Source organism: Poromitra crassiceps (assembly GCF_964638095.1).
Source record: "Poromitra crassiceps genome assembly, chromosome: 1".
Classification (NCBI taxonomy): Eukaryota; Metazoa; Chordata; class Actinopteri; order Beryciformes; family Melamphaidae; genus Poromitra; species Poromitra crassiceps.
Window position 1 is genome coordinate 5808444 of NC_139623.1, and position 13725 is coordinate 5822168.

The window sequence follows — 13725 nt, forward strand, 5'->3', positions numbered from 1 at the left end:
ACACACACACACACACACACACACACACACACATTACCAGCCCCCTCTTCCAAAAACACACAATTCTTTTTCCTCTACGTAGCCTCCCCCCTATTCCTCCCTCCCTCTCCCTCCCTCCCTCTCTCTCTCTTTCTGAGGTTCAGTCAGAAAGCCAGCTTTGCAGAGGCACGGGAGCCCAGGATCAGATAGGGGCAGAGGGTTTCTGAGACTGGAATTCAACAGACTCACATTGGACTCCACTGGATTCCATTGAATTCTACTAGACTCAGCTGAAGGGTTGATTGCCGTGATGCTTCAGGACTCTGCTCAAACTTGATGGGCTTCACTGGACCAGACTGTGCTGGACTCAATTGGACTTTAAAGGGATTCTATCGGGCTGCGTTGGGTTCTACTAGTTTCTGTTGGGGTCTACTTTGCTGTGGCAGTCTGGTTTTCTGCTGGTTCTGTCAAGGTGCTGATGAATGGGGGTTGAGTGAAACTACTGCTCGAAGGACTTGGGCCATCCAAGCTAAAGTTAGTTTTGGACCGGGTCTGACTTAGCTTGTTAAAGTTTGTCTCGGGTCAGTAGTATTAGTTTATTTATTCAAAGGGGTTTTGAAAAGTCTGGCAGTTTTGAAAAGTAGTTAGATCCGGTGGATTTGGATCAGGTAGCATTGATCAGTTGTCAGGTTAGGGGGTCAGAAAACGTGCTTGACTTAGGTTGTTTACTTGGACGATCAGCTTGAGATCTTCATTTGAATGTTGGCCTAGTTTAGTGTTCATGTCTTGGTGGAGGATGCGAAAGACAATCCGGAGCAGCAGCAGCAGTATGCGTCTCCTGTGCGCGCTGTGGCTGTTGGCGCTCTGTCTGGCTCCTGGAAGCAGAGGTCAGAAGCCAGCAGGGGAGGCAGAGGGCGAGCAGCCAGCAGTCCTGATGGAGAGAGACGTGCTCTGCCACCCAGAGGGATGCTACGCCGTCTTCCTGCAGAGGAGAACCTTCCGGGAGGCGGGGCGGAGCTGCCGGGAGCGAGGCGGGACCCTGGCCACCGTGCACACGGAGCAGGCCGCCGCCGTGGTCCACGAGCTGCTGTCGGCCGTGGAGCCGCAGGGGGCCAAGCTCAGGCTCCGCCTCTGGATCGGACTGCACCGGCCGCCGCGCCAGTGCTCCACCACCAGGCCGCTCCGAGGATTCATCTGGGTCACAGGCAAAGTCTTGACCTTTGATCTTTTCACATTTGACTGATCCTAATGTCGGGATGCGAGTGTTTTCCCTATCAGCATACCCTAATCATGCACTTTATTGGATGTGTTCTTACATCGTGTATTTTAATCATTTCAAACTAAACTGAGTTAAGTCAAACTGACCACGACAGTGTAAGAAAGGTACGTAATACAACAATTTGATATAATATTTAAAAAAGAAAAGAAAAATAAGCAATTTAAATTTCTCTGCCAGTCAACTTTTCAAGATCAGAGCACTCCAAGAAGGCTAAGACAAGAGAGAAAGAAAGAAAGAAAGAAAGAAAGAAAGAAAGAAAGAAAGAAAGAAAGAAAGAAAGAAAGAAAGAAAGAAAGAAAGAAAGAAAGAAAGAAAGAAAGAAAGAAAGAAAGAAAAACTTTCCCTTATCAAACTCTGAGGCACAGCTTAATTGGAGCTAAATTTGGTAAAATACTTTGTGGGTTAAGTATTAGACTAAACTGGTTCTTCCAGCCAAAACTACACTAAAGTAAATTGAAACTCCAATTCTGGATTAATTTCACCATACAGATTTTCAGTCAAATAGACCAATAGTCAGATTTCCCTCCCAACTTCCATAACCCATCATATCTCAAATCTATATGATTTCAAAGGTCTGGTTTCATTCAGTGTTTATGAACATTTTAGGACAAATTCATATTTAGTTTTCAAAGACAGCTGTGAGATACCTCATTCAGGGTGGAAAAAAAACAAAAAAAACAGTAGCAGGGCGATGTAAGCTTCATAGTAGAATTACAGATGGTGGTATTAAACTGGTCTTAAGTTGTGGCCCTCTCCACCTCTATCCTCTCCTTCAGACCGCGGTCCTCCATCCAGCCTCCAAGGCTCTTTCTTGCTCTGCACTGACGGGATGGATAATACATTAACTCCTTTCTTCTGCAGGGATAGAGCAGGCGCGACAGCGGAAATTCAATCCTCCCTTGACCCAACTGCTACCCCTGGATCTGATTAAGTCATTACCAGATCTAACCCAATAAAGAACAGATGCATATTATCACTCCTGTACCTCAGAGAATCTGGCTTGGAATTCAGCTAGAAACTTTCAAGTAAACAGGAGTGATAAGGGTTAACTGTCTGGAAACTTATTCATAATACAAATGCCAACTCAAGTGTGTCATATCGCCTTGATATAGCAACTTCCATGTGAGAAGCAAGAATGCAGAGAGTGAATGGAAATAAAAAAAGAAAGAGAGAAGTGGTTCTTGTTATTGACTGTTAGGCCTTGTCTTTGTTGTCTAACAGGAGACCAGGACGGCCAGTACACCAACTGGCTGCGTGACGACAGCCCGGGCACGTGCGCGGCCCCTCGCTGCGTGGCCATGACGGTGCACACCGCTGAGAGCGCGCGCGAGAGTACCGACAACTTCCGCTGGCTGGATGGCTCCTGCGGCCTGGCACTGGACGGATACGTTTGCCAGTACAACTACAAAGGCATGTGCCCGCCTCTGGAGGACGAGGGCTCCGGCCCGGCACTCTACACCACGCCCTTTCACCTGGTGAGCATAGTGTGACCAGACCCTTTCACCTGGTGGGCATAGGGTGACCAGACCCTTTCACCTGGTGAGCATAGGGTGACCAGACCCTTTCACCTGGTGAGCATAGGGTGACCAGATGAGCATAGGGTGACCAGACAGTCCAACATTACCAGCAGTTGTCCAGGGATCCTGAAGCCTGTCCTGTTTGTCCCAAAAATGAACCTGTATAGAAATATGAATAAGCTAGAATGAGAGCTGTCTGTCTGACTCACTTGATGCTGTGGAGACCTGACTTTTGGTGACACAGTCATTTCGAATTTCGGCATGAGTTTGGTCACACCCCAAAAAAAGTGCACCCCCATGGCGCATCTCCAAAATCTCCACTCTAGAAATGAGCACGTGAAGCACGCTAATTTCTAGTCTTCATAATATTCATAACAAAATGTAATGATCGGTTATCAGAGTTAGAGTCATGTTCTTCCCCCCACTCCCTGCCCAGAATTTCACCCATTCTCATCTGGTATCCCTAGGTGAGCAGCCTGCTGACTCACGTGCCCTGCGGATCAGTAGCCGCCATGCCATGCCCCACCGACAGCTCGGACCCCAAGGCCCCCGCCGAGCAGACCGTGGTGTGCATGGAGAGGGACGACGAGACGGTGGGCTGGTCCAGGGACACGCCCCTCTGCTCATCTGACGCAGCTCTCCACAACCAGGACTGGTGTGGCGGGTTCCAAGTGTGCGAGCAGCACTGCCAGAACACGGACACGCACTACTACTGCTACTGCTCCGAGGGCTTCACGTTGGACGAGGACGGCTACGGCTGTAAGCCCGACCCGCTGAGCCAGACCGACATGCCCGAACTGTCCGCCGACTCCGCCAGCACCACCGACCGGCCCCAGGTCAGCCCGGCCTGCGTGGCGGCGGGCTGCGAGTACAACTGCGTGGAGACGCCTCGGGGCGTGCGCTGCACCTGCCCCCCGGGCTACCAGGTGGGCCCGGACGGCCGCGGGTGCTCCGACGTGGACGAGTGCCGCCAGCAGCCGTGCCAGCAGCTGTGCGTCAACACGCCGGGGACCTTCCACTGCGCCTGCAACCCCGGGTACCAGCCCGACGACGAGGGCGAGTGCGTGGATGTGGACGAGTGCCTGGACGAGGGCACCTGCGAGGGCGGCTGCGAGAACACGATGGGGTCCTTCGCCTGTCTGTGCGACCCCGGGTACGAGCGGGGGAGCACGGGGGAGTGCGTGGATGTGGACGAGTGTCGAGAGGACTCGCCTTGTCAGCAGCAGTGCCTCAACTACATGGGAGGGTACCAGTGTTTCTGTGACCACGGATACGACATGCAGCCAGACGGACTGTCCTGCCAGCCTTCGCCCGACGACGAAGAATACTCCACTCTCACCCCTGACGCCGGTGACTCCGTCCACAACCACAACTTTGACTCACATCCCGACCACGACCTGCCCTGGTCCGCCTCCTTCACCCCCGACCCCGACTTCGAAGCCGACCCCGACTATGACTCGGACTGGCTAACGGAGGCCCCCGGCGCTCTGACCCCCGACGTAGCTCCGCCTCCTCCCGGGTCGGACGATCACCTGAACGAATGGGACGCCCTCTCGCCCAGACGCTATCACACTGTCCCTCCCCCGACGCAAAAGGACAGCACTGGCAACCAGTTAGATAACGAGGCTGAAGCTAAGACGGGGACTAGAACGGTTGAGAGTGGAGTGGGGGCGAAGGCTGGAACAAAGGCTGAGGCTGCAAATGGGTCTGGGTCAGGTACTGCGACTGGGACTGCGACTGGGACTGGGACTGCGACTGCGCCTGGGACTGACAAGAGTGGGGAGGTTGGTACAGCGGACATTAGCGGCACAGTGGAGACAGGGACTGGGTCGACTGCGGGGAACCGGAAGCACGACAAGAGCTGGCTGCTGGTGGCGCTGCTGGTGCCTCTGTGCGTGTTCCTCGTAGTGATGCTGGCTCTGGGCATCGTCTACTGCACCAGCTGTGCTGTCGACAAGAGCAGAAGCTTCTCAGACTGCTATCGCTGGATTCTCCCCGCAACGCCCCCTGAGAGGAGGGAGGGCAAACCACGAGCATGAACCATAAAATAAACATACACACACACACACACACACACACACACACACACACACACACACACACACACACACACACACACACACACACACACACATACTCTCGCGTGTTAACATCCAGATGTCTGTTTCCTTAGTGGTGCCGGACTGGTCAATAAAACTTCCATTTAGATACAGTAGGCCTACAGTTGGCTGTCTCTGTACTTGTTGAGGAAAAATTTTATAAGTCTCCCAGGTTTTTTGTTTCTACTTTCTGTTGCACACCCTTGTAAATATTTCACTCTCTGATCATGTTGTTAGATTTCAATAAAACCAATAAACTGATGAAATACTGTGTGTTTTTATGACTATCAATATGATTGAAAAAGGTCTAAACTAGGCCTATAGAGAGCAGGGATGACATATTTTGTAGGCCAATCCAGTGGAGTTTTTGGATTATTGCTGGATTATTGCTGTGGTTAACAGAAGTTTATGATATACTAGAATAGATGATCAGGGGGTGTAGTGTCTGTAGGGAACATGAGTCAGCAGGCTGCTCATCTTACCAGATGAGAAGGGGTTAAATTTCGGGACAGGGAAGGGTCGGGGGGTAACATGACTCTTACTCTGATAACTGATCATTTGTTATGAATATTATGAAGACTAGAAATTATGTTATGATTATAATCTCCTGCCCTCAAGGGCATAGCGTAACAGGAAGGATAAAGGTTTGTTCAGCAAGATCATCTTCACAAATGGACATCATCCTTCTGATTTTTGAAGTAAAAAAAAAATTCATAAAAGTGGCATTCATCTGTGAAAATTATCTTGCTGAACACAAAGGTCTAAATATCTTTCTCCCCCCCCATTAAAGACAATAATCCCATAAAAAAACATTGACTTCAAGACAAGGGAACCCATGCTAAGAGAGAGGCACGTGTTAAACCCTGTACCCTACACAACATACATTTCTAGCCTACATACAACTGGCAGGCATGACTTTTCTCTAATAGACAAAGAAAATATTTGTTTGGGAATTATTGTGTTCCGTTTTTTCCTCGGGTGGCCCTCAATTCAATGTTCCCTAACGTGGGATCAAAACAAACCTGATAGTGTGTGTGTGTGTGTGTGTGTGTGTGTGTGTGTGTGTGTGTGTGTGTGTGTGTGTGTGTGTGTGTGTGTGTGTGTGTGTGTGTGTGTGTGTGTGTGTACACACATTTCACTCACTCTCTCTCTCCACCTGAACTCTAATTCACCAAATACAATAAGAACATGATGTTTAGATTATGTTGATTTATCACTGTATTACCGATAGGAAAGCGGACCTTTATATCTGGTGGTCGTGAACAGCACTCCAGACCGCGGCGTTGCACCTTAACCGCTGTGCATGTATCATACTGGTCACTAGAGGGCGGCGTTGCACCACGGATGGACATTAATCCACTGCATGCTGTTTCAGCCTCAGATATACAGTGTGCCTGTATATGCCTGTATACATTTGTGGATCACTTTCTTAAAGAAATTGTGGTAAAACTCCCATCGTACCTCCGAGACACTAAGGATCTGTTAAATTGTCTATAAGACTGTACCATAAATCCCAACACTCTTCTTGTCACATGCATTCCCCATGACATCGGCCTGGCATCAACTACTAAGGCCATGCAAGAGACTCAAGCTGACTCAGAAACCCCTCTAAACCCTCTTCTGTGTGAAATGGTGAACTTGGTGCTATCCAAGAATTACTTCATGCATCAAAACAAATGTTATATTCAAACTCTTGGCACAGCTATGGGTACCTCTGTAGCGCCGAGCTATGCCAACATTGTAGTTGGAGATTGGGAAGCTAATTGTGTGTTTACTGACAAGAATCATTTTGTCTCTAACAAAACGGTGTCTCTAACAAACACGGTGGCTCAGTGGTAGAGCTGTCGCTATTTCCACTCGTGGAGTGATTTTTTTCTACATGCCTGTAGACATTAGACACATTATGTATGTGCTGTTTGCCAGTTGTATAACCTTGAGATAGCAATGATGTAGTCTATCAATATTTGGCTAGCCAGTTAGGCTGCACCACAAGAGAACTGCTCTTGTCATCCTATCGCGAGTTTTCCTCGACATCAGGGAGGAGACATAACAGCGTGTTACAACCATTGGTTACAACAGTCTGTCCCCACTGTGATCTAGCAGTCTGCTCACAGCACTTTCACCACATTGCCGACTCACTGTGATGTTGAGATCTCTCCGGGCATGGAAAAGGTTTTCGACGAGGATGGGATTCGAACCCACGCGTGCAGAGCACAATGGATTAGCAGTCCATCGCCTTAACCACTCGGCCACCTCGTCAAGTGCCACTCTACCCTTCAGAAGTAGGTAATTAATCTCCTTAACCACTCGGCCACCTCCTCAAGTGCCCCTCTACCCTTGAGAAGTAGGTAATTGTACATCATTTCTTCAAAGATGGATATCAGTTTATTGGTTGTTATTTGACTCTGAGATTATTTTATTTGTCGTGAATAGATTTGTGGCATAAGAAAAAGTTCTGCACAACTACTTCATGATTGGTTGTTTTTTGTATCAACTATATTATACGCAATATGATTGGTTGAGGGGCGGGTCTAGCGCTGAATGAATACAGGAAGTGTGTAGAGCGTGAGACTGCAATTTGACGTTCGGAGCTGTTACAGAAAATCAGGTATCCAGCTGATATTCACGTTTTATGCCATTAAAAAGTATCTAATCATTCATAGAAACTGGCTGCACAGTATTCTGTCACTGTATGTGTGTGCCTAGTCATTATGAAATAGGTTTGACTTCTCCCAATACTTTCCATCTGGCTTAGCATTGCTACGAGCTAACGTTAACACTAGCTAGTTGCAGTAACTTCACGTTAGCCTACTCGTAGTTGCCTGTACTTGCATTTTGGTCAACAAACCGCGTTTCCGGGTCGAAACTGCAACGGGACCCTATGGAGCCTTGAGTGCTCACTCTAACCTCCCAGCTGTGCGGTGTACATAAAAAAAACAACTGCACAGTTTACACAACTTTAACACGACATGCATATATTATACATCAAACTCTTGAGCTACTTCTGCTCTCACTCATAATGTCAAAATATAAGCGATGTCACTTTAGTTTTTGAGATATTAACGTTTGGCACAACTCATAACTAGTTAACTGCCGCGGGTCCAGGTGTTTTGCGGTGATTTGTTGTTGTTGTGACGTCACACTGATTCCTGTATAACGTTACAGTAATACCGTTAGCCTAATAACGGCCAGGTTGATTTTGAAAGGGAAAAAGGGAATAAAAACATGTTGCTTCCGAATTATAAGTATCTCTCACGTCTTGTGATTATTAGAAAGTGAAACAGAGTAACTAGTTAGCTAACTTCCTCTTGAAACAGAGCCATTTTCAATTGTGATTAGGTGACAGGTCAATTATGATAGGTGACAGGTCAATGTTCAGGTTACTGAAATGAATGCTGTTGTATACACTGAGGAACTGCTTGCGTCTGTCAGTGTCCCAGGCTCATACTAGATGTCTGACTCACTGAAGATAGCCTGCATACATCTCTCTTTCTCTCATCCTTCTTTTATTTCTATCCCTCCTTCCCCCTTCCCTTGTCTCCTACCTCTCCATCCGTTCCCATCCCCCCCCCTCACCCTCTATTTTCAGTTCCTCATCACCATTAAACCTAGGACTAAAGATGGTGGACTCCCAGTACTACCTCCCAAATGACATCGGCATCTCAGCGCTTGATTGCGGCGAGGCTTTCCGCTTGCTTTCACAAAGGGAACAGCTGTATGCCCACTACCTGTCCCGCGCGGCCTGGTACGGTACTAACTTCAGCATGTAGCCAGTTCACTCCAGCATAGAGGAAGTCAAGAAATCGACTGGTGTGGGACTGTAAATTGTGCTGTTGTGCTGCTCTGAGACGTTTGATGGAATCCCTTGTGTGATCAGAAGTTTCTGGCCTATTTTGTAACAGCACTGCACTGACACAAAACACTTGCTGTGGTAGGTATGGCGGTCTGGCAGTGCTGCTGCAGACGTCACCGGAGTCGGCAGACATTTTCGTCCTGCTACAGAGGATCTTCAGGAAACAGACGGCTGCTCAGCTGGAGCAGGTCGCCACGGCCGCTGGACTCAGCTCTGAGGAGTACCAGGTACATACACTCTTTGTTTGTTTGTTTTTACATTTAAATGTGCTTTATTGGCGTGAAAGTTCAATGTTGCCAAAACATCAAGATAAATATCAACATTAAATACAGTATCTCTCTCTCTCTCTCTCTCCCTCTCCCCCTCTCTCTCTCTCCCAAACTTAGGGTCGTGACCCTAAAGCTGCGTTCACACCGACCTATTAAAGTTTTTCGCTGGCGTCGAGTTTACATACAAAGTCAATGCAAACGAGCGGTTGAGCGTATATTTGCCCGGGAGAAAAATCGCTGCGCGTCCGAGCGGCAGAGACAGAGCGATAGGGAGAAAATACGCTCGTCGCCCGAGATGAAATATCCCAACTCGAGCGAAAATACGCTGGCATCAGTCGCTCGCTGTTCAACGCTGATTGGCTGCCGTGTGAGAGCGAGTCAAGGATCACACTGGCTTGGAACAAACCGCTGGTTTATTGTGTGGCAACAAACTGCATTGACAGGCGGACAGCTGACATGAAGTGAAGTCTGTACTACCGGTATAGAGCTCGCAAGGGGAGCACGCTGATAGGCTTAGCTTGTAAACAACGACGGGGGCTCGTAGTGGACAAACAGCATGACATTGCGTAACGTTATAGCCCCCACATGTCCGTCAATTCGTGTGCCTGTTGATGAGCGATTTAAACAGAGCGACAGAGCGATTCCAAAGGGTTGAATCAAGCGACAGAGCGAAAAATAAATATCTCGGTGTGAACACAGCTTAAAGCCCCATTCAGTAAGTTTTCCAAGTTTTGCTATTGGAGAAACTGCGCCCTCTGGGTGCAATAGTATCGATAACGATATCGCCGTTCAAACAAAAACACAGCGCCAGAAAGCTCTATGTACATGTTGTGACATCGGGTACTCACCGCGTGATGAAATAATAATCCATAGTTCCGTGAAACATCATTTTCGTAGCAAATCCGAATCGAGTTACTTCCTTGTTTTCATGAAGACAGCGCTTCCGCTGTACAGCGCATGCGCGCATCCTTTTCTTTTTTCTTTTTTCTTGCCACGGGACATGGCAGACAACCTGCTTAGTCCCAGGGCTGGCCAATGGAGTGCGGTGTGGGATAAATAAAGTCGAGAGTCTCCCTATTACAAGTCAATCTACCATGTCCTGTGACTAAAAAGCTCTTATATTACAGTAAAAAATGTCAAAAATCTTACTGATTGGGGCTTTAAGTGGGGTCGCCTGGAATTCAAATAGGGTCACCTGATTTTTTTTCTTTCTTCTTTTTACACCACACACAATTTAATATTACCGAAGATGATTAGGGTCACTTGCGATTTATTTTTATTTTTTTAGTTTTGAGTGTGATACTCTCACCTATGGTGACACCTATAGGTGACACCTATGGCAGTGGGTGGTAATTGCAGGTGAGATCCAAACAGTGTAATGTCACATAATGCCACTATATACTGCAAAGGCTTCATCCAAATGGACATAGCCTCAATCAACATTGTGAGTGACTCTTTTTTTTTTTGTTGATGAAAATCTTTTAGATTATAACTTTAAATCAGGATTCTGAGAATAAAGTCAGAATTCTGAGATGAAAGTCAAAATTCGAAGTTACTGTCAGAATTTTGAGAAAAAGTCAGATTTTTTTTATTAAAGTCAGAATTCTGCAGGCAAAAAGAAGCATAATGTGACATCAATGACGATGTCACTGATGATATTATCGATGGTGTACCGGAATTGAAATGTCTCTGGTCCCTAGATTTTTGTGACGTCAAAATAGGGTCACAAGCCAAAAAAGTTTGGGAACCCCTGCGATACACCCTTGCATTCACACACAAATCCAGATGTGTAGAGATCTTCATGATATGACACACCAGATGAAAGTAATTCTCTATATTTTGTGTGTGTGTGTGTGTGTGTGTGTGTGTGTGTGTGTGTGTGTGTGTGTGTGTGTGTGTGTGTGTGTGTGAGATATAGGCCTTCTTGGTATATGCAGCAGGTCTGTATGCCAACATGGGAAACTACAAGTCTTTCGGAGACACCAAGTTCATCCCAAATCTGCCCAAGGTAAGAAGACCTGTTGTTCCAGATGAAATTTGATGATCTTACTGCTTTATAAATTGCCTGGTTTAGGTCTCTAAAAGGCAGTTTATAGTAGAGTGGTTTATGATGGCCCCAACATTCCATCATGGCTTGAGTTTGATTTTGGACGCTGTCACTCATAAAAAGTATCAACACTACAGCCATTACAGAACACATCAGAGGTTCAGTCATTTGCTTTCATCATCATCTAGTTAGCCTACTTACTGGACCAATTTCTTCCATCAGTTCAAAGTCATGCAAATATTCCCAGGTTGTTCCAGGTTTATTGTCGTGTCTATTTGTGTTGTTAAATGGGCTGTTAGTGTTAACTGCTTTGCAGAAACGGGAGTTCACCATATACTGCCATCTATTGCTTTCTTTCTTTCTCTCTCCTCCACATGTCAGGTTTTCTCTCTCTCTCTCTCCTCCACATGTCAGGTTTTCTCTCTCCTCCACATGTCAGGTTTTCTCTCTCTCCTCCACATGTCAGGTTTTCTCTCTCTCTCCTCCACATGTCAGGTTTTCTCTCTCCTCCACATGTCAGGTTTTCTCTCTCTCCTCCACATGTCAGGTTTTCTCTCTCCTCCACATGTCAGGTTTTCTCTCTCTCCTCCACATGTCAGGTTTTCTCTCTCCTCCACATGTCAGGTTTTCTCTCTCTCTCTCTCCTCCACATGTCAGGTTTTCTCTCTCTCTCCTCCACATGTCAGGTTTTCTCTCTCTCCTCCACATGTCAGGTTTTCTCTCTCCTCCACATGTCAGGTTTTCTCTCTCTCCTCCACATGTCAGGTTTTCTCTCTCTCTCTCCTCCACATGTCAGGTTTTCTCTCTCTCCTCCACATGTCAGGTTTTCTCTCTCTCTCTCCTCCACATGTCAGGTTTACTCTCTCTCTCTCTCCACATGTCAGGTTTTCTCTCTCTCCTCCACATGTCAGGTTTTCTCTCTCTCTCTCCTCCACATGTCAGGTTTACTCTCTCTCTCTCTCCACATGTCAGGTTTTCTCTCTCTCTCCTCCACATGTCAGGTTTTCTCTCTCCTCCACATGTCAGGTTTTCTCTCTCTCTCTCTCCTCCACATGTCAGGTTTTCTCTCTCTCCTCCACATGTCAGGTTTTCTCTCTCTCTCTCTCTCCTCCACATGTCAGGTTTTCTCTCTCTCCTCCACATGTCAGGTTTTCTCTCTCTCCTCCACATGTCAGGTTTTCTCTCTCTCTCCTCCACATGTCAGGTTTTCTCTCTCTCCTCCACATGTCAGGTTTTCTCTCTCTCTCCTCCACATGTCAGGTTTTCTCTCTCTCTCTCTCCACATGTCAGGTTTTCTCTCTCTCCTCCACATGTCAGGTTTTCTCTCTCTCTCTCTCCACATGTCAGGTTTTCTCTCTCTCCTCCACATGTCAGGTTTTCTCTCTCTCTCTCCTCCACATGTCAGGTTTTCTCTCTCTCTCTCCTCCACATGTCAGGTTTTCTCTCTCTCTCTCCTCCACATGTCAGGTTTTCTCTCTCTCTCTCTCTCCACATGTCAGGTTTTCTCTCTCTCTCCTCCACATGTCAGGTTTTCTCTCTCTCTCCTCCACATGTCAGGTTTTCTCTCTCTCTCTCCTCCACATGTCAGGTTTTCTCTCTCTCTCCTCCACATGTCAGGTTTTCTCTCTCTCTCTCTCTCTCTCCACATGTCAGGTTTTCTCTCTCTCTCTCCTCCACATGTCAGGTTTTCTCTCTCTCTCTCCTCCACATGTCAGGTTTACTCTCTCTCTCTACTCCACATGTCAGGTTTTCTCTCTCTCTCTCCTCCACATGTCAGGTTTTCTCTCTCTCTCTCCTCCACATGTCAGGTTTTCTCTCTCTCTCTCCTCCACATGTCAGGTTTTCTCTCTCTCTCTCCTCCACATGTCAGGTTTTCTCTCTCTCTCCTCCACATGTCAGGTTTTCTCTCTCTCTCTCCTCCACATGTCAGGTTTTCTCTCTCTCTCTCCTCCACATGTCAGGTTTTCTCTCTCTCTCTCCTCCACATGTCAGGTTTTCTCTCTCTCTCCTCCACATGTCAGGTTTTCTCTCTCTCTCTCCTCCACATGTCAGGTTTTTTCTCTCTCTCCTCCACATGTCAGGTTTTCTCTCTCTCTCTCCTCCACATGTCAGGTTTTCTCTCTCTCTCCTCCACATGTCAGGTTTTCTCTCTCTCTCTCCTCCACATGTCAGGTTTTCTCTCTCTCTCTCCACATGTCAGGTTTTCTCTCTCTCTCTCCTCCACATGTCAGGTTTTCTCTCTCTCTCTCCTCCACATGTCAGGTTTTCTCTCTCTCTCTCTCCTCCACATGTCAGGTTTTCTCTCTCTCTCTCTCCTCCACATGTCAGGTTTTCATGATGGGGAGCTGATATTTTCACATGGGAAGTGTATGTTTTATTAGGCTATGTTCATGCTTGATTCAATCTTTTCCAATCAAATTGTTTCAATCTGTCTGCAAACTATAAGTAACATAGCCCACTGTTTGCCATCATGCAGCCCAAGAATTTGCAGTTCCTTTTAATTGTCCCATTTATTAGTCTGCGTTCCATAATGTTGTCATGACAACTGAGCCAGCAATGGGGTCAAAGTTCAATCCAATTTAAGTCTTAACGATGAGCGCAACCGCCCGTCACTGGAAAGTATAAACATCGTTGCGCACATCATAAATCGCTCTACTATAAACTGCCTGTAATTCTTGAATA

The 13725-nt window shown here is 47.0% G+C and overlaps 2 protein-coding genes across 3 annotated transcripts in view; both read left to right on the forward strand.

The window, feature by feature from the left end:
* The first annotated feature begins 716 nt into the window (after positions 1-716).
* On the forward strand, positions 717-5105 carry LOC310783594 (uncharacterized protein). Its single transcript, XM_083644485.1, has 3 exons — positions 717-1184; positions 2480-2733; positions 3243-5105. Exons 1-3 carry the CDS (start codon positions 761-763, stop codon positions 4812-4814), a joined length of 2250 nt encoding a protein of 749 aa, XP_083500611.1. The 5' UTR covers positions 717-760; the 3' UTR covers positions 4815-5105.
* Positions 5106-7423: 2318 nt separating this feature from the next.
* The window catches only part of dpp3 (dipeptidyl-peptidase 3), a 44924-nt gene continuing 38622 nt past the window's right edge, over positions 7424-13725 (forward strand). For both annotated transcript variants that reach the window (XR_014552649.1, XM_083635392.1), the window contains exons 1-4: positions 7424-7482; positions 8464-8619; positions 8810-8954; positions 10915-11004. Coding sequence is in view for 1 of the 2 variants with exons in the window: in XM_083635392.1 (XP_083491518.1) it covers positions 8495-8619; positions 8810-8954; positions 10915-11004 (360 nt within the window). In the remaining variant the exon portion in view is untranslated. The remainder of the gene's footprint in view (positions 7483-8463; positions 8620-8809; positions 8955-10914; positions 11005-13725) is intronic.

Excerpts from the sequence above, each read along its gene's own strand:
- LOC310783594 (XM_083644485.1), top strand. The coding sequence starts at position 761 with ATGTCTTGGTGGAGGATGCGAAAGACAATCCGGAGCAGCAGCAGCAGT. Across the intron at positions 1,185-2,479 it reads AGGATTCATCTGGGTCACAG|GAGACCAGGACGGCCAGTAC; the intron begins GCAAAGTCTTGA and ends GTTGTCTAACAG. Across the intron at positions 2,734-3,242 it reads ACACCACGCCCTTTCACCTG|GTGAGCAGCCTGCTGACTCA; the intron begins GTGAGCATAGTG and ends TGGTATCCCTAG.